Source organism: Uloborus diversus, chromosome 3 (assembly GCF_026930045.1).
Source record: "Uloborus diversus isolate 005 chromosome 3, Udiv.v.3.1, whole genome shotgun sequence".
NCBI classification, from domain to species: domain Eukaryota; kingdom Metazoa; phylum Arthropoda; class Arachnida; order Araneae; family Uloboridae; genus Uloborus; species Uloborus diversus.
Window position 1 is genome coordinate 192,179,657 of NC_072733.1, and position 21,071 is coordinate 192,200,727.

General features: G+C 32.7%; 1 protein-coding gene across 1 annotated transcript in view; it reads left to right on the top strand.

Moving 5' to 3' along the window:
- The window catches only part of LOC129218479 (attractin-like protein 1), a 117,024-nt gene that overhangs the window by 7,434 nt on the left and 88,519 nt on the right, over positions 1-21,071 (top strand). Inside the window, exons 2-4 of the mRNA XM_054852760.1 lie at positions 11,604-11,804; positions 16,103-16,231; positions 20,450-20,628. Of these exons, the coding sequence (XP_054708735.1) occupies positions 11,659-11,804; positions 16,103-16,231; positions 20,450-20,628 (454 nt within the window). The 5' untranslated portion in view covers positions 11,604-11,658. The remainder of the gene's footprint in view (positions 1-11,603; positions 11,805-16,102; positions 16,232-20,449; positions 20,629-21,071) is intronic.

The following is a 21,071-nucleotide window of genomic DNA, read 5'->3' on the forward strand; positions in this document are numbered from 1 at the left end:
TTAGTTGAATGTGCGGAGGAATTAGCAGATGTAATCGTAAATATTTTCAATGCTTCTTATAACTCGGGGACAGTGCCAGAGGACTGGAAGCTGGCTAACATTACACCGCTCTTCAAGAAAGGGTCTAAAGGGAGTACAGGAAATTATACACCTGTGAGTCTAACTTCGGTGGTTTGCAAAATTTTTGAAACATTGATAAAAATTAAGATAGTAAATTTTCTAGAGACTAATAATCTATATTGACTAGTTTTCAGTATGGTTTCAGGAAAGGTAAATCTTGTGCAACTAATTTATTACATTTCTATGACAAAGTTACCATGGCTTTGGACAATAAGAAGCCTGTAGATGTTGTTTACATTGATTTTCAAAAAGTTTCGATAAGGTACCGCATGATGATCTACTTAGCAAATTAGCTGATATAGGAATAGGAGGGAAAACTTTCATTTGGACAAAAAACTGGCTGACCGGAAGGAAGCAAAGGGTAGTTGTAAGGGGAAATTATTCTAATTGGACTGAGGTTTTAAGCGGAGTTCCTCAAGGATCGGTGTTAGGGCCTGTTTTGTTCATTGTTTTTATGAACAATATTCACAAAAATATTTCTGGGAACATGAAGTGTTTTGCTGATGGTGTCAAGGACTGTAGAAAATGAAGAACAAGCAAATCAGCTGCAAGAGGATCTAAATCATATTACGGAGTGGGCTGATAAATGGGGTATGGCTGTTAATGTTGGGAAATGTCAAATGCTACATTTAGGGCATGGAAATAAGTGTACAAAGTTATTATTTGCAAGGTACAGTCATTAGTCAGGCAGACAAAGTTACTGATCTGGGGTTCTTAATAAGTCAGGATTTAAAGTTTAGCCAACAGTGCAGCATGGCTAGTATTAAAGCTAATAAGATGCTTGGGTTTATCAATAGATCTATTTCAAGCAAATCTAAAGAAGTTCTTCTGCCCTTATATAGAAGTTTGGTAAGACCTTATTTTGGAGTATGCTGTTCAGTTTTGGTCTCCTTATCTTAAGAAAGATGATAATGCATTGGAAATGGTTCAAAGGTGGGCTACAAGGCTAATAAATGGACTTTCTCACTTAGACAATGATTCCTGGCTTAGAAGGCTAAAAATGTACAGTCTTGAGCAAAGAAGAGACCGAGGGGACATGATTCAGTTGTTTAAATTTATTAAAATGAAAGATGTTACAGGGGTGAAGTTTAGCATTGAAAATAGGACAAGGGGTCATTGTTTTAAGCTATTTAAATCTCAGGCTAACATGGATATTAGGAAAAATTATTATTTTAGCAGGGTAGTGTAACCTTGGAACAGCTTACCGGAGGAGGTGGTAATGAGCAAGGGAGTAGATAGTTTTAAGAGGGCGTTGATCTTCACTGGGGATTGTAAATTGACTAGGACCAGTCTAGCTGGGCCCAGAGCCTGTTGCTGGTCGTCACTTTTGTATTTGTATTTTCCATAGTAAGCTCGAAATTTCTTTTCGCAAACCCTTGATGTGTCAAAATTTTTGCACAGAAGGAAATTTCAATTGTTGTTTTTCCTTTGCAATTTTGTAGTAGAACCAGCATGGTTCTGGTGCCCCAAAGAAGTGGGGGGGGGGGGGGGCATGAGGCTTTTTTTTTTTTGTAGAATTGGGTTGTATTAAAGGCTTTTAACATTTATGATTCTATGACTTCCAAAAAATGGAATATGGCCTCCAAAATTGGGACGGAGGGCCACCGCTTTCCCCTTCTAATTCGAAGTTCCACTTTTATGAAGAAAATAAAATTAGAAGTTTTAACTTTGTAGATGGAAAAAGAAAATCAAAATTGTTGGTCATTTCAAAATCTATTTCTCTACACTTTCCTCAGTTATAAAAAACCATCAAGTTATTGAGAAAATTTATGATGAAAGAAATTGTTGAAAAATGAAAATTAGGGAGTTTTCTGATCAGAGCGGCCAAGAGCCAAGGCAGTCTCCTTGCGGGGCTTCCACAATCCTTCTTTGAGTAAGCCTGGAACAGGATAGAAGCTACTAAGTGATGGTTGCCTTTTGTGGAACTTAATGTTTACGTGCTGTCTGGTATCGTTTGCTCAAACGTTTGCAATTTTTTGTATTTACGTTTGCATTTAATTAACTCTTATTTATAATTTAATCATGATTGGTGTACATTTATTTATTAAGAGTTAAAACTGCTTTTTTTGCGATAAAAATTGATATCAAGAGGTTAAATTAAAAGCACTTACTTATAAAAAAAACTATTTTTCAGCTATTTCTAAAAAGAAATTACTGTGAAGGAAATTAACAAAAATAGTTGTATTTTAATATAAAACTATCAGAGCCACATCAGCCATCTGATTTTTTCGAAACCTGTGTTTAAGAAGACACATCAAAAGGAGGTGTGGTTGGCTTTGCGTTGTAAATGATGTTTTTTTTTTTCCTTTTATTTAATTTTTTAAATTTTTTCTTTTTTCCCCTTTTTTTCTTTTTTATGGGTTAGACCTTTATATTGTCTCTTGTAATCTGAGAATAATGAAAACATATCTGTTAGGAATCATAGCTTGTTTTAAAGATTACTGCTAAGATGCGCTAATGTACTCTAACTTCCTTTTTTTTTTGCCTTTCCTTGATTTAGCATTACTATTTTTTAGTTTCGAATAAATGTTTGAAAATACTTTAATGCAAACAGATATGATTTTTTTGCTGTGTTTTCCTTTGTTCTGTTGCATGTTTCACATTATTGTAATGTCTAAATCAGGAATTTTATCAAATAAGATTTTTTCAACATTTGTTCTTATATTTTCTAAGTGGAGAAGATTTTCATCGCAAGATAAAATCAATTGAAGAAAATTTAAAACTTGCTACAAATATTTTCACAATATCTGAATCTAGATAAGTCAGTTTACTTTTATCTGTATCAAGCAAATATTCTTTTGTCATAGAATTTGTTATTTCAAATAATAACTCCTGCTAATAAGTTTAACCTTGATGTGAAGTGACATTACAGTGCAGTGACTGAACACTGCACTGTAAATGAGGTTTTAATTTATGAACAGTGTATCCAGAAAGGTAAATATAGAGAGGTATTAAATCTTCTTCAGTCATGTTATAAAAGTCAACACCTTTTATGTAAACTTTAATCACTTCTATTGGTATTTCTTTTTCTGAAAACTCACGCAAAAATTCTTTCAAATGAAAAGCGCCACATTCTTTCGAATGCAATTTCTGTAAGCTGTTTATTTTCTTTTTTTTTTCAGCTTGAAAAACTTACTCTATATAAATACTGTATAACTGTACTGTATAACTCTATATAATACTGTCACATAACTGGTGATATTGACAAAATTCGCCTTCCAAAGGGTTAGTTTGGTACTTTCCAGTTAAAAATAACTATCAGAGAATAATGTCAGTTGATGAATTATTATTTTTCTTATAGTTTTTGTGGTACGTTCAAATGAGCAAAACGTTTCTGATGTCAGTTTCCCAAGTTTCATTTTGTGTCCTGCCTGGAATTGTAACCCTTTTCCATTCCCTGACCCATTCTATACCTTTTTACAAAAAAAAATCAATCTCTTATCTGATATAAGCTTAAAAGGTTTCTATTGTCTTCCAATTGTTCATAGCCTTTGTGAGGCTATTTCGCATTAATAATGCTCCTCCATTTCTTAATTATTTGGATGAACTCTATCGTTTCTTTATATGCAGAGTCACTTTACCTTTTGAAAGTTTGGGCATTTGTCACATCAAAAACTTTTAAACACAAACGTACATTTTGACGCTCAACATTGGTTGGGTGTTATAATACTACCGTCAACTTTGAAGCACACTTAATCACAGATTTAGACTCTTCTCTGCCTAGTTTTCTCTGAAGAACTAAGAATGATTTACCCCACTAAATACTCACATGAATATCAAGAAACTTAATTCTGTAATCGTAACACAGGATTTATGATTTAAAATAAAATTTCACAACTCGAAATGTCAAAACACATGCAATGAGTAATCAATACAATGCTTAAAGCTGACCCAAAGAGTGAAGAAACCAATTTTCCCCCATTGCTTAGCTCTGGGGTCGAAGGGCGGAGGTGACACTTGTTCCAGGCCCACTGAAAGAGAAACATCTCGGAGGCCCCGCTCCTGGTCAGTTTGTTTGCCTGACCCCGCTCCACACCCTAAAACTTGCCAAATTTATACTATTCCGATTCTGAGCTGGCCCCTCAAGGGAGTTTCCGACAGGCTGGCATGGCCTCTCGTCGGCCCTGTTGCTGATTTAGAATTGGCTAACAATCTGGTTTAACAATATGTAGTAACCAGGCAAAGATTGGAGCATTACACATTGTTACATCGAAACAGGAATATAGATGAATTGGAAATCTAGTAAAATGTTCAGGAATAACTTGCTAATCGTTATATGAAGTAGTCAAATAAGTACATGTGTATACAGGGGTCTGTCCAGGATTTTTTATAGGGTCCGTTTTTTGTGAAAAATCAAATAATTTTGTGAAAAATGAATTAATTTTGTGAAAAATGAATTAATTTTGTGAAAAAATCAAAAAATTTCGCAAAAAAAAAAAAAAAAATAATTTTTTTTTTGTTAAAACGAAACTTTAGAATTTAGAGATGGCACAAACTGTATCAATTAAACTTAAAGTTGAGTGTTTTCCTCTTCTACGTCGAGAAAATCATTCTGGATTTTTTTTCTGATATTTGGCGGGGGGGGGGGGGGGGGCATCGCTCTTTCAAGTATCATTATTTATCTACCATTCTACATTATGTTAAATTATACTAGATATATTTCTGTACAGTACTTAAAATAATTGTAACAAAAATATAAATAAATAAAATAAAATTCAGAATAGGGTTCAGCATTCAACTTTTTGACCCAAGACACTCTTAAGAAGCACAGAATTTCGTTTAAAACTTTTTATTTTAACAAAAATAAAAAGATATTTCAATTGTTTACCTCTTAACAAAGCGTAATAATCATCAAAAATTCGAAAAATCGGATTCCCATCAGGGTTTCCGCTACGGTCGCATTTTTCGCAAAATGCGAAAACACTATCTAAATTGCGAAAATTAAGCAATGCATTTTCTCTTTTTTGCTCAAGTAAAAAATAAATTAGTTTTTTAAATAAAGAAGAAATGTATGATCCTAGAGAGGAAGCGTGCATGGCGATAATATACTTAATCTTTTTTAAATCTTAGCTAAGATGTTTAAACTACAATTAAGTTCAATAACTATTAGTCTTATCCAGCATTATGTCCCCCCAAAAACTGCTTTATTAGGAAGAGGGGACTGCAACGTTCTAAACACCAATCCTGTTTTCTTTTTTTTATGTTTTAAAAAAATTGCTGTTGTACTTATTTCTTCAAGGATGTCACAAATGAAATATGAATTTTATTTTCAACTGGAGATGAAACACACTGAGGCATATATAAATATATGAGAATGTGTAACATTTTAGCATTTTGCTAACATTTTTCCATCAATTTTAGCTTTTATGCTAAAGAACTTTTGAACCCAGCTTAAACCCTGATTCCCATAGCGGATGCAAAGAGATCGCAATTCTCAAAGTGAAGGCATCAAATGTATAAAAAGGGCTTGTAAAAGAAATATTTTTGATAAAATTATTTTTAAATTACATTTCAGCGTCCTATGATAAACATATCATTAATATCTGTGGACACAGTTGACCCAGAAAATAAAATAAAATAAACCATCTATTCAGCATTTTAATTTTTGACTCATAACAGAAAATGGAATTTTGCTTTAAAAACTTGAAATGAGAGTTCTAACAGAAATTAAGAGACTTTTCATTTATTTGAATCCTAACAAAGCGAAATTAGCTTGAAAAAAGAGCAAAATATGATACTCATATCGGATGTTAAAAGATTGCATTTTTCAAAATGTAGACATCTAAAGAAAAAAAAAATGGTAATTAAAAGAGTTTATTTAAAGTTAATCATCCTTGTTAGCATTGAAAAAACAAAGCCCATATAATTTTCTCCCAAAATAACAATTAAACATCCCACTGCACCCACCACCGTAAAAGCGCAAATATTGACAAGCTGGTAAAATGATGAGAATATTTTCTAATCAAGTCATTATAAAGGTTCAACGCCAGACGCTAAGTGGTGATAATTTTGAAGTTAGTAACCCTATCTGAAGCGATCATATTTTTTCCCCCACCCTTACTATCCCTTTGCAGTTCTAAGTTCATTTCGCAGATATATATTATTATTGGTTATTAAATCATGAGCAGGGAGAAAAGTGCTTACCAATGCCTTTTCAGAAAAGTTTACAACAACACCGCTGCTAATTAGCTGTGATAAAACAAACAACCATTATATTTATTGGGCAGTAGCAATTATTTATCGCTTGCAGAAGCATCCCAAGAGTGCCGTTTTTTTTTTTTTTTTTCAAAATTAGCCGATTTTGTATAAGCCGATCCCTCTAATTTGACTTAAAAAAAGGTTCCAAAAATTATCGGTTTATACACAGAAATATGAGATATTTTGCTTTCAGATTTGCTCTTTCAATAAACAATTTGTGACAGATCCTATCTTGTTTATCAGAATTTTGTGAAGGGTCCGTTTTGTTTGATCGGGATTTTGTGAAAGGTCCGTTTTGTTTGATCGGGATTTTGTGAAAGGTCCGTTTTGGTTGATCGGATTTTTGTGAAGGGTCCGTTAACGGACCCAAATATCCTCTGGCCAGACCCCTGGTATATATATATATATATATATATATATCAGTGGCATTGTTGACACCTGGGGCTGTAATTTGTGGTGTCACCCCCCCCCCCTACAAACTTAAAAGAAAAAAATATATGTAAACATAAAGACCATGCAATATTCAGAAACAACTATATGTGTGTTAAAACAATATTTTGATTGGGCTAATGTACAAAAAACAAATAAAAATGGGGGGTCGGGGGGTTTTCCCCATAAAATTTTCTGATTTATAGTCTTAAAAATGCTTTTTTAGCTTCATATTTTTCAAAAACTTACATTTTCACGTTGGGTGTTCCCCATAGCGACGCCACTGTATATGTATATAAACATCAATAAAACAAGAACCAGACAAGGTAACAAAACAAAAAAGATAAATTACATAGATGAAACCAGAACTCCTCAGCAATGGAAGCTTCATCAGGGGTCGAAGTAGTCCTATATATCCTATATTTCCTATATTTTCAAAAAAAGCATCAAAATTGTCCTATATTTCCTATATTTTTCAAAAATGTTCTATATTTCCTATATTCCCATTTTTTACCCTATATATCTTTTAAAAAGAACAGTAAATAAACTTTCTAACATCGGATTTTTCGCTAAAAGTACATGCCCAAACGAATTTCAAATTAAAAAACTCAACTGACTAAATTCTGCAACAGGCACCTTCTCTCATTAGCTACAGCAATGTGACGTCAATGTATAGTGGGCGGAGTTTCGAGAACTAAGGCTGAATTTGGTTTTAGAATTTTGCTTTTGGGGGGCAACAGCCATTTGTTTTGTTTTCCATCATGGTTTTCGTTGGTATATTTTTGTGTTCAGTGCATTTTTTGATCGGAATGTTCTAGTTTTCTTTTTGCAATCTTTTCTTTTTGTGGAATTTTGGGATTGTGGCATGTTATTTCCTTATGATGTTAAAATGTAGTTTGTTGTAATAAGTGGAATTATAATGGTGAAATCGCATCGCTTAACAAAATTTCCTGTGGAGTTGTTGAACCAGGAGGACATTAATTCTACAAATTTTGGTGCATGGTGCATGAAGGAAAAGATGATTTTACCGCTTTTTGCCATTTTTGCAACTGTTCAGTGCCCATAAGCAATTGTGGATTTTTGCAATTGAGGCAGCATGCTAAAACATTCAAGCATAAAAAAAACTTTGAGAAACGTCTGAAGGATCCTTCTCAAGCTCTGTTTGTTCTTAATACAAGTGGTAAAGGGTTCAGTTTAGATATAAAATCAAAGAACAGTGGAATTAGTATTTGGGTCATGAATGAGGAAGAAAAAATAAAAATTATCTTGGTTCAAATTTTGTTTAGTTATTTAGTCTATAAAGTACACTGTTTTTTCAAAAATTATTCTTTCAACTACAGGAAAGTCATTTCAGATGTAAGGTATAATTTTGTTTGAGATTTTTTTTAAACAAAATCATTGATAAGAATAACTAAATAATATATGATATGTATTATTTCTTTTTTCATGGCAAAATTATTCATATAATGTGTCCTATATTTTTTGTGGAAAATGTCCTATATGTGACAAGTCGGTCACTTCTACCCCTGCTTCATCCTAGGGTCAAAAGACCAAAAAATTATACTGAAACTAAATGGATTATGTCCAGTTCTGAAAAAGCTAGCATTTAGGAATACATTGGGCTAAAGGTACCACATTTAAAAAATGAATGCAGATTTCTGGAACTAAGACCTGAATCAATACACTTGGGTTTAGTCTCTGTTATTAAAAGTCAAAGGCAATCAATAATAACCCTCCATCGTACCGCCAGCAAAACTTAAAAGTCTTATGTGTCTGACTGAGTGCAAGCTAAAATCTGTGATCGTCATGTCAGTATTTCTGCCAGTTGATAAAAATAAAACAAAAACATTCAAAATAAATAAAAAAGATCATCCGTTAAAAGCAAGTCCATAAATCGTGCAGGGTCGACCGTAAAAAAAAAATCAAAAGATATTAACTGAAGTCCACATGTGTGGTTTCCAACGATTAAATCATAAAAGTGAATAGTTAGGCAATTACAGTGAAGCAAAATGTTAATTAAAGGCTATGCTAGCAAATATGTTTTTTAAAAGAACATTTAGGAAATTGTTTTCAAGTGATTTATTTTAAAGTAGATTCATTTCTTGGTTGAATGCAGTAATAGTGTTTCAAATTCTTTTGATTCTGATGACTTGTGAAACAATGATGCCAATAGAAACTTTTTTACTGAGGCAAGTAGAAAAACTTTGCTCTATAATATGTTTTCAATAGGTGTTTCAGTTTTCTTTTCATAGTCTTTTGAAAAAAAAAAAAACTTTTTTTCTCAAATGCCAATTTCAAAATTTTCATTTTCTTACTGTTAATTATTTAAACTGAGCACAACATTCCCTGAAAAGGAAAGCTTCCACTTTTTCGCTGAACTGATTTTGGAGACATTTGAAAAAATTAAGGTTTTTAAGGAACTCGTAAGAACAGACCTGAAAATTCAAAATTTTTATTCAGCAACAAGTGGCCAGAAAACACTTTTAATTTAGTTATGTAGCAAATTTAACTTTTTTTTTAATGGTGGAGAGCCATTTAATTGTCTATTGTTCCTCACCTAACCAAAAATAGGTTAAAAGGTTTTTTAGATTACTAATTTCAAGTGACTTCAAGGTTCCGTCTCATCCCCTTGCCCCACTTTCCTTGTGTTACGTTGCAAAACATAGCTTAAAAATAATTGCTTTTTAACGTTAGGAAAACTCCCAATCTTGGATCAATTCCCTTAACATTAGGCCAAAGATAGTTCCAAATTGTGTCTAAAGTGCCTCAATGTCCAAATTTCCAGGAAGAGCTCTTGTGTCTTCTCTCTTCCTATAATACAGGGAAACCTCTTCAAGCGGACACCCTTCTTAACGTCCAATTTTTTATGGTACAGATTTTTCCCCCCCATAAACTTAATGTTAAAAACACCCCTAGCAACGATTGCAGAGTGAGTGCACCCTTCCCATTTTTCAGGAAATGTTATTCACTTCAGTTCCTAATATACAGCCTTTCAGTCAGTGTGTTATTGGTTGTTAACGAATTTCAATAATTTTGGAGTAAAAATGTCACTTACCCTTATTGTATTAGTTGGTTAGTGTGTGTTTTAGTGATTGATCTGGGTTGCAAACAACATTGTTAAAGAATATTTTTATGAATCTCAAACATCGTACTGAAATTCTGAGGAATGCAAGCACTGAAAACTGGTGAGAGTATTATTTGAGCACAATTTCGAATTCTTTTCATGCACGAAACAGCGATGGAGTGCCTTGATATTTACAGTGCCAAATGAGAGAAAAGTCTTTTGGTTAACAAGTCTGCCAAAAATTAGCATTTTTCAATCAAATCTAAAGTTAATTTGAGGTTCATTTAAATTAACTATTATGTTCGCTGTTTGCATTATTAACGTTCTTAGAATAAATATTTTTTTGTGCCTTTCAGACACTAATTCGATCTTTGTTGATCAGTTTTCTAATATGGTTAAGTATTCGTCAGCCAGCTAAATTTTCAACTGAAATGATTTAAGGGTTTTGGGAATAATAGATAAAGTCATCAAAAATTTGGATGCAATCACAAATACATTGGTTAGAGATTTACATTTTGAACTGAAAAATGAATTTGAAAACAATTGTTGTAGCATAAAATCAAAAATTTTACTCTTTCTTTGAAAAATGTAAACTGATTAAATAAAATACTCTTTAGAAAAGTCTCAAACTTCCTTTTATGTGTTAAACTGGCTTATATTATGTATTATAGAAATTATATTGCCACTAACAAAAACCTTTTAAAGCATTCTTCCCCTCTGAATGGCTGAAAATAAGGGAGCGGAGGGGTGATCCCGCTTGGAGAGGCTTCACTTTATCACCAACAATGGAGACAAATTGCATTTTTAGCGCTTAAAAATTCAGAACAACACCGAAGGAGAGTTCCCCATACCCTCTGCAAACATCTCAACACATAGCTTAAAATAGTTTTTAAAACTTTAAAGTTACAATTTTCTGGAAATATCTCCCATTCTAACGTCATCAAAGTTCTCCTAAAATGATTTTAGAGCTTCAATTCCAAAAAATGGCCGGAGAGGACCTCTGAATTTTCCATATTCCCTCTACATCATCAATGATAGTCTAAAAACAACTATCTTGTTACGCCTATGCTTGACCCTTTCTAAAGAAATTCCTGGCTATGCCTGGCTAAATCACTTTCAGAATGTTTTAAACAAAACATCATATAAACAAAGTGTAAATAATTTGATTACATATTTATTTTAAACTTCAAATTATTAAAGAAATCAAATTGTACCTATTTAAATTGTCATACTTGCAAGCATAAGAATTACTAAAAAGTCAGTTTGGTATGATATACGCCTGATGAATTGGCATATTGTTCAAAATCATTATTGTCAGAGTCGTCCATTATCAGATAGCTTTTTATAAAAAAATTACAAAAACACATAGTAAAAGTTAATTTGTGGTTAACCGCTTACTTTTCTTTTATATTTATGTACTAAAAATGGATATTTTACCTTTTCCACACCAAACAACTGCTTTATAACAAAGAATTCCGAATAATAAATTAAGATGTATCATTAAAATACACCACCTGGGTTACTCAAGGCAAAATCTGCATAGGTTTAATTATTATCTAGCCTATCTATTTTGACTGGAATATATCTCAGATGGGCTGGAAGTAAAATAATGCAAGATTCAAGAGCGCCTGTGTCAGTCACGAGCATCTGTAAGTTTGCCAGTAACTTTCGCTCGTGGCAGACATGGGCAAATGCATTCAGTGGTTAATGATGTAAGTTGTATCTCAAATAAAATTGTAGAACTTATAATAATATAGTTGTGCTTTAATAACAAGTTTATTTTATTTTCTAGGTTAACGAAATCATCAGGTTTTATCATAGATGGCACAGGTAACTATAGTGTTGATATGCAATGCACATGGCTTATTGAAAGCGGTACACCAAACAGTACTATTAGATTGGAGGTAGCACATTTTGAAACTGAATGCAGCTGGGATCATTTGTATATATTTGATGGAGATTCTGTATTTTCAAAACTTTTAGCGGCATATAGGTAAATAGTTTAGACAAATTTTATTTTAAAAATAATTTAACTTTGATTAATCTAATAAGTTCACAGTATGACATCCAAAAATGTTTTAATACTAAGCTGTATATTATAGATTAATGTCAGTATATGTCAGTGACGGATCTAGCCGATCATTTTGGGAAAAGCCATCCAAAATTTTTGAACAAATTCCCCAGAAATTTTATTAAAATGAAGTTTTAAAACCTCAATGCTAGGCTATCTTTGGAGACATTAGGTGATGGGAATGGTTTTAGGGATCTCCCCCGGGGGGGGGGGGAAATGATCCAAAATTAAAACTCCCGAGTAGTTTTTTAAAATAGGGATCCTATAAACGCATTTTAGACTATTTTTGATCATGTAAGAAAAAAAGACAGGGTTCTAGTGCTAACCCAAAAATGCTTTTTGAAAATGAAGTTTTAAAGCCGAAATATTCTGCCATTATATGTTCAGAAATTAGGAGATTGGGTGGGTGCTCTTCTAGTTCTGCTAAAAAATGCACTTTTATTATGCAATGTTTGCTGATATTAAAGGGAGAGTGCTTGGAATCTCCCCTTCCTTGAAATATTTTGTCATTGAGGCTTTAAATATCCAATTTGAAGCTATTTTTGGCCTCATTAGAGATGGGAATGGAACTTCGTGAGCTCTTTCCGCCCAAAACTTTCTTTTAAAGCTATCATCAAGATATAAGCCGGGGGAGGGGGTTAATCCTATTGGAAATCTTTGTTAGTTAAAGCCCCCAAGAATGTGGATAAGCTAATCTCTGTTGAGAATTAAACCAAATTGAAGTCCTAAAATGAAATTTTCGGTTATCTTTTGTGGCACTTGTGGAGGAACATGGGAAAATGGGGCTCTCCCTCAGTAAATTTTCAAAATTAAATCCATAAAAATGCAAGTTTAGGCTCTCTTTTGTCTTGCAAGCAATAATTATACTCTGAAGACAGCAGCATTTAGAGATCGTCCAAGTGTCTTTTGTTGGCCTCAAGAGATGATAACCGTGTATTAAAATTTCGGAAATAATAGTTCTGTTTTAAGGAGAGGAATATAATTTTTCTCCCAATTAAATCCTAAATTTCTTTTAAAGTAAAACACATGTTGAATTTTGTTATTTTCTCACAGTATTTTCTTTCCTTTTTTATTCCTACAAACACAAGGCTTTGGGAGGGCACATGGCCCCCCTCTAGATCTGCCCCTGGTATATGTCAATATTGTATTTGCTATGTGTATGCAGGCAAGTGTGGTGGCCCAAGCCGAAGCAGCTGTAATGTCCAACTGTCTTCATATTTTTAGGGGGCACGGCAGTGCTCCCGCCAAGTCGAGCGCGAAGCAAACACTGCCGTACCATCCTTTACTGGAACCATTTCGCCGCATTTTCAGGCCCCTATTTGAGAACCTCTGGATGAGACCAGAACGCAGAAATTTTCGTCATCCAGTAAGCTATAATCACATACTTAAAATCCAAAATTTCAAGTCTGTAGGTCATTTAGTTCCGAAGTTAAGCGAAAGCAAAGATCTGCATTTATGACACTCACTCACTCATGATCTTAAAATAGAACTAGTACTTCCCATAAACTCAGAGAGGTGAAATTTGGTACAGAGTTAGGGTTTAATGGCCACATAAAGGGAAAACTATAAAAACTAGGCTAATCGAAGATCTGGAGTGACCCTGATTAGAAAACACAAGAGCCCAATCAAACTATTAGAGATCGACATACCGCCTTTACAAAAAATATTCAACTTGGTGGGCCGCTTCATTTGATGTCAAAAATCGAGAGTCTGAAGTTTCTAATGAAGAACCCTCAGCTGGTCTCAGCTGTATTAGAGACATAATGCCCCCTTCTACTATTGGTACATAAAAAAATCGACTGTCATTGCAAAAGTCCAGCGTAGTGGGACACATCTTCTAATTTAATCTAGCCTAACTTTAGTCTACTCGAACCTTACACAAATTAAATGCTTCTACAAAAAGAAATGAAATCCCACCAAAAACATTCTGTAAAAAACTAGCCAAGTCTAGATGGAGCTGCTTGTTTATCTCTAAAAAGTAATGAAATCCAGACAAAGTCATGACAAGTCTAAGGTTCCTTACTGCGATTTATTTATTATTATAGTTAATGTTGTTTGACTTGGCCGTTAAAGGGTACACAAAGGTACAAAACCAGGTGCTCCATGACACCATTGTACCAATCTGTCGCCAGAAGCGCTACCCATTGACGATAGAAAATTCCCTCTTGGAAAACGTGTAAGCAAAATTGACTTGTACCCACTAACGTATAAAGAATGTTTAACGGCCAAGTCACACAACATTAACTATAATAATAAAGAAATTGCAGTAAGGAACCTTAGACTTGTCATGACTTTGTCTAGATTTCATTACTTTTTAGAGATAAACAAGCAGCTCCATCGAGACTTGGCTAGTTTTTTACAGAATGTTTTTGGTGGGATTACTGTTGCTTTATAATATTTGTTTCTAGTATATCTGTGCTTTCTGAGTAAAGCATGTTAATTCTAGTAACTTTCATGTTGAATCGAACATTATTATACAGCACAACAAATGTGTAATACAAAAAATTTTTAATTACAAAAGTACATTAGAAATGCATATTAGCAACACGTTAAGAAGACAAATAATGACTGAAACTAGGGCCGAAAATATGCAGCGTTATAAAATACCAGTACCACCAAGTGTACTGTTTTTTAAAGCAAATACTGCGTTTAATTTAACTGTTCATTTATTAATGAATTCCATTCTTCGTTCATTAGCAGCAAAATATTCCATTACAGAATCAAAAAACGTGTTGGGAGAGTTGTTTTTAAAAGAACGGATGCATTTCTAATAATAATACACGTAGTTAAAGCATGAGTAAACAGCCGGAGGGAGAGAGCCTATGTGGAGCTGACTCTGACATTGAAATTTTTATCACCATGATACTTTAATAGCCTTTATTCCCATTTGGAAAGTGTGTCTGCTCCACCACTTATTAAGGTAGGAAACCCTTCTAAAGTATTTGTATATTAAGATCAAAAATCAGCATTCTGTGATTGAAAACAGCTATCGACCATCTTGGAATAATAAATACTCCATCGACAGAAAGCCGTCTTCTATTACCATCATGAAGACAAAACATCCATCATCAAAATGACAACAGCAAGCTGAGGCATGAGTAAAAAAGATCAAATAATTATTTTGAAGAATTTAAAACAAATCTCAGTTAAAAAAATCATCTTTTGTCAAAAGATTGTTCAAAATTATTCAAAATCCAAATAAAGCAAAGATAAAACAAAGTCAAGAAGACGCAATTTTTTTTCAAACCAGCTGATTTCAAAAAATGCCAAATTTCTTGAATTTGGCTCGAAGAAGGCAATGGGCAACCCTGCTTCCCCATGTGGGGAACTGCTTGCTTGGTTTCGAGTCTGAAGGAGCGCCAACAGCGGTCTCTTATCATTGGATGGGAACAACAGCATCATGGTGCTGTCATGGCAACACACCTTTCTTTTTTTGCCATGCATGGTCTGCAGTGTGGATTTCACTTTCCTTGCCTGGGGATACGTTTTCCCGCAAAATTGCCATTTGAGCGAATAATAAATGTTTCTTCAACTTATTTTCAGTGAAAGTCAAGATTTGAAAAAACTTATAATTCTTACTTCCTGTCCATTATAAGCATACAAATGAGAAATGAAAATTTATTTTTGAAGTGCCCAAGCTCTGCTTGGTTGGCTTAGGTAGACTGTGCATCACTGTATGTATGTGTAGTATTTATTAATATGGTTGCCACTTTTCAGTCCTAAGGATGGAATTCCAACTATTCCCGGCGAGCAGATTTTATTCTTTCCACTATATCCTAATACTAAAAGAATGACACATTGTCTTCAAAAAAAAAAAAAAAAATCTTAGGCACATGTTCAGAATTTTCATCATGAAAGATTTCTGGAATTTTCAAATTGCATACTTTTAATCTTGCAAATTCATCTTATATGCCTTTTGTAAAGTAGAACATAAAACTTTAAAATTTATTGTATCATGAACAGTTGTTTTTTTCCCTTGTATCTAGCTCAATTGGTTAAGAAAGTTTCATTGGTCTAATTCATTTTATGATAAATATGTAAGCATTTAAAATATAATCAGCATGTTATGAAGTCTTGAAAATGGTCTTCTGTCATTCCTGTAAAATAGGTTTAGGGCATGTTCGCTTTCTGTTATAACCAATTCATTAAATAAGCTTCTATGTATTTATTTTTCTTCAATGTTTAGTTTTTATATATGATTTTGTTTTTATTTTATTTAGTGGGGTTTTAGTGAGATATGGAGCTCCTTCTGACAAGTTATCAGAAATTGTTGCTACATCTGGTAGTGCTTATATTTATTTTTACAGTGATGCTGCATACAATATGAGTGGAGTCAACATTACGTACAGGTATGAAAAATTTTAGCTTTTCAACTTAAATGTTGTATTATAGAATTTCTGTCTGCACCTTGTAAATTTCTGCCTGGATACTGAGCAAATGCAGTAAGAATTAAGTTAATAAAAACAATAATGTTATACAATAATTAAGTTTGTTGTATGATTTGCAGTTTCTTTTAGCTGAAATAAAAATTCTATGTTTTAGTGTAGCAAAACTTTATGTGAAATTCTTAATATCATTTGTTATTGAGCTGTAAGAAATAAAGATATTGTAGGTGTAATGTTATTAATCTTAATCTAGATTATGCAAAAAACTGACTATATTGCTAGAATTATTTTACAAACAAAGCAATTTGGGAAAGGAAATTAAAGGAAAAATAACCTTATATAGTGTTCTCACATTTATTTAAACAACCTAGTATTGGTAAATCTTTCAGTTCTTATATAGATTGATACAAAATAAGTACTAACTAAAATTCTCTTCAAATTTTTAGTGATATTAAAATCAACTAAACTACCCATTTTGTGTCATCAACTTTAATTTTTTAAAACCTATTTCTAAATTTTAACTTGAACATTGAGAGAGTGGTGTCAGTGTTAAAAGTTGGCATCTAAAGAGGTAAAGACTGATTCCAACTTTTACTCCAGTCAGTGGATTTTCAAGATGCAAAAAACAGACAGCGTCTATGTTGTATGAGTATGCAGCCTGTTAAAGATCTCCAAAGTTCTTGTTTGGCTTTGAGTACCCTTGGCAAAATTAAATTCCTAGTGTAGTTTTGCATTGAAGAGAATCCAGGGGTGTTCACTTATGGTGTCAAATGAAAAGGTAGATGCTATATAAATTGATGCAAAAAGTAAAGCCTCTACCACAGCCCTGTTTGAAAAAACTTAAACTTTCAAACTGGTTTAAAGAAAAAGCGAAGGAATAAATAGTGTCATTCCATGCCAACTAAAACCATAACATGGTTTCTTGAAGTTAAAGCTTGTGTTTAATATTATTATGATGGAAACATATTGAAAATTTTCGATTGAATTGCTGGTTTTGACAGACATGCATAGTTATGTTTAAAATTTGAGATGAAAAAGAGGCAATTTTTACTTTCACTTTTAAAATGTTGCTTTTTAAAACTGCAATATCTATTTAAAATAGTGATTTTTCGTACAGTTTTATTTTATACATGAAGGTTCATTGTTTCTGAGTATATGTGTGCAGTGATTTTCTTCATTCAACGAATATTTTTGTTTTTTAAAATTAAAAAGCCTACCAAAGATTAATTTGTCCACTCTGTTACAAATTTTTAAATAAGTTTACTTTATGCAAAATATTAAAGAGTTTCAAACTTAAAAATAGGTATATACAGTAAAATTAAATAGTTTAATCATATTTTGTAATAGTTTTGAAAAGCTGTTACTAATTAGAAGAAATATAGCCTTAACAGAGGGGACATGGATGTGTAACAGAGGGAACACAGTTGGAATGTCCTTTCTGTTACAGCTTGACATTAGACTTTTTATTAAAATCTCACTTTCTGACACTGTTCATAACGGATTCTGGAAATGTATAAATGGGTAATAATATCTTGCTGAAACCACTTTCCTCTGTGTTTGATCTCATTAGGATTCGTATGCGTCTTTCAAGGTTTTGCTTTTAAAGAAAAGAAAATAAGTGCCCTGAAATTTTACTACTATCTCCTTACAAGCTCCTCATTTTTATTCTGTAAATAAGTTGCCTTAAAGTTTTTCTTCTCTACCTTTAAAGTTCAGATAATCCCGAGGACAGTGGAACAAATGAATCTGATTTGCTCTAGAGGATTTGGGCAGAATAATTGACATTCTTGTTTTAACAGCTTATCATTCCTATTTCACCATCAAGATTTTGATGCCACTTAGAGTTCATGTTGGAGCCTGTCTGCCTCAATCTGATCACAAAAACCTTAAATTTTACTCCTTCTAAAATTCTTGATTTTTAAAAATTTAGCACCACAGTTTTATGTATTTTAAAAAACATTTTTGGAGACTAATCTCATGTCTTTACAATAATGAGCTTTTTTATTTTACAATGCAAGTACATGATATTTGAGTCCTCTTACGCATGCATAGATTACTGTATTAATCACAATTCTTATTTCGTTGAATTTCTCTTCAATTTGAACCGTGAAATCGGCGGCAAGTTCGGTAGCTTTGGTAAGAATTGTCAATTACTTTTTAAAGAACTGCACTTCATAGTTTTTGATTCCCTGTTGCTTTTTATATCATTCAACTGTAGAAAAAATGCAGAAATCAACTGCTTTTGCTTTGTAAAGCAACTTCAAATGAATTAAACATGTATTTTTTTCTAGAATTTTCTTGTTTTACTAATCTTTTTCGATCTTTGAAATTTTGATCTATTTTGAGATTAAAATAATTTTTATGATTTTTTTATAAAATATCCCTAATATATGACTTAATATTGTGACTTAATTTCCTCTAGTTCTATCTCATATGAGTAAAACTTGATTTATAAACATGCCAAAATTGAACATGAGCTTCGCCAATAGTTTCTTGCCCCCCCTCCCCCCCCCAAGGTTGATGACATACCTCCTCAAATGCTACAAAGCACCCTTCTCCTCAAAATGCGAGCAAAAAACTCAAAAAATATCTCCCTTTAAAGTTTCAATGATGCAAGACAGACCATGTGATGATGCAGCATGTGTTCAGATGTCATATAGATGCCTCACTTGCCAAATCATTTAACTCCATTAAACAAAAAGTAGAGACAAGTTAAGAAGAAGATGGTGTTATCCGTAAGAGCAAATAGGACCTTGTGTTACTAAATTACCTAAGAATATTTTTAAGATCCATTGAAATTATTCCAACTTTTTCTGCTGAAGTGGTAAGAATATATCAAATCAAGCTTATTTTTGAACTTAGTCTGATTCTCATTTTTGATATATTTTTTCCCTCAATGCATAAAAATGTGTATAAATTTCTTTATTGAACTTGTTCATGAAGTTTTCAAAATCTGTTCAAGTATGCTATATTTGTATGTATTGTTTAATGCTTGAGAGTAATTGGGAAAAAATAAATAATAGAAGGCTTGATCTCAGGAATGCAACTAACAGTACTTATATTAAAAATACTTGTTTTGAAAGCAAGTTTAAAAGAGAAAAATGTTTTAATTGTTGAACAGAATCCATTTTATACTTTCTTAGTTGTCCTATGTAATTTTCAAAGTTCATATTTGATAATTGATGTCGGACTGCTGTTAACACAAAGTCAATAAAATTTCCTCTTTAATTTCTTTATTCATATCATGTGCAGAAACCACTTGATAATTTGATTTAGTGAAGTTTTTTCTGTAAAATGGATTTGACTGAAAACACTGGTTGTCAATTATTGAGAGATGGGGAAAAAACAAAAAAACCTTCACAACTTTTGAACTGTAAGCGATATTCGATTGAAACTTCGATCAAATTCAGGCCATGTTGAGATTTTTTTGCGCTTGTTTGTTGCTCTTGTTCACCTTTTAGTGATAATGTTGAACTATGACATTTCTGAGCATATATTGCTCAGCAAGGCTCTCTGCTACTCAAAGGAAATTTGACTGAGGAAAACTAAAGGCAGCTGTTGCAAGTGTCCAATTAAAAATTTGCCAAATGATAATGTGTCAAAAATTAAAAAAAAAAAAAATATCCAAAGTGCCCCATATTTTGAAAAGATGTAGTTGATACAGAATAGATCACATCCCCCATTGGACTGATATTGAGAGTATTTGAAGGCCTAGAAGAGCATATTAGAGAGTCCATGCTCACTATAGAACTCCCAGGAGACTACTGAAATAGGAATTGCTCAGCCACACTTTTCTCCTGATTTTAACTGTTGTAGCTTATCCCTGAGTGATACAATAAAGTAAAAGCTTATGAAAATTACCTTAAAACTGTCCTTAAGCTCAAAACTGCTGTTGAGGAGATATCAAAAGCATACTATTAAAACTGCAATCTCAACTCTTCAGTGAGTTTTATAGAACTTAGCTTCTCATCTGTGCGACATCATAGCCGTTGAGGGCAGAGAAGTTGATAGTTTTCTAAAATGAACTTGAATATTTATAGTTGTTTGAAACATTTATATTGAATTGTTGAACTTATTAGTTTTTGAAGGTTTCATTTTTTATTTCATGTATCTCCTGTACATATTACAACTTATGTATCAATATTACCACTTCACTAAATCTGGTATAATGTTTGTGATTAGCATTAACAGCTGTCCAAGAAACTGTTCCGGGCATGGTATATGTGTTGATGGTATTTGTACATGCTGGGCAAGTTGGACTGGTGAAGCTTGTGATGTTCCAATATGCCCTCCAAAGTGTGAAGAATTTGGAAAATGTGATACAGAGAACCATAAGTGTATTTGTATGCCAGGATATACGGGTATGTTCCATTAAAGTAAATTGTTTTACAATGAAAGAAATGACTGTTGTTTATATTTAAATTCAAAACAATCACTTCTCATAACATTTTGAATATGTTTTGTGATTTCCGTTTAAGTATTGTATTAGTAGCCATTTATAGGTTGAGCCATGACCTTGACAGTGTTTACTTCTTTTAAGAGGGTAAAGGGTAAAAGACTGTGTTTTGGTGCAGATTTAAGTTGATAACCTTTTGCAAAACTACTACAACAGTTACCCGATACAGTTCAGTGCCAATTATCCTTGCCTATTGCCTCCAAAAAGCGTAAACATTATCATGGTCAATGCTCAACTTATCAGAACCACACTGTACTCTGTAAAGGACTAGATTTGTACCAAATGACAATTAAAACAGAAGGTTATAATGCATATTGATAATTCAATTGCATATCATACAGTTTCCTC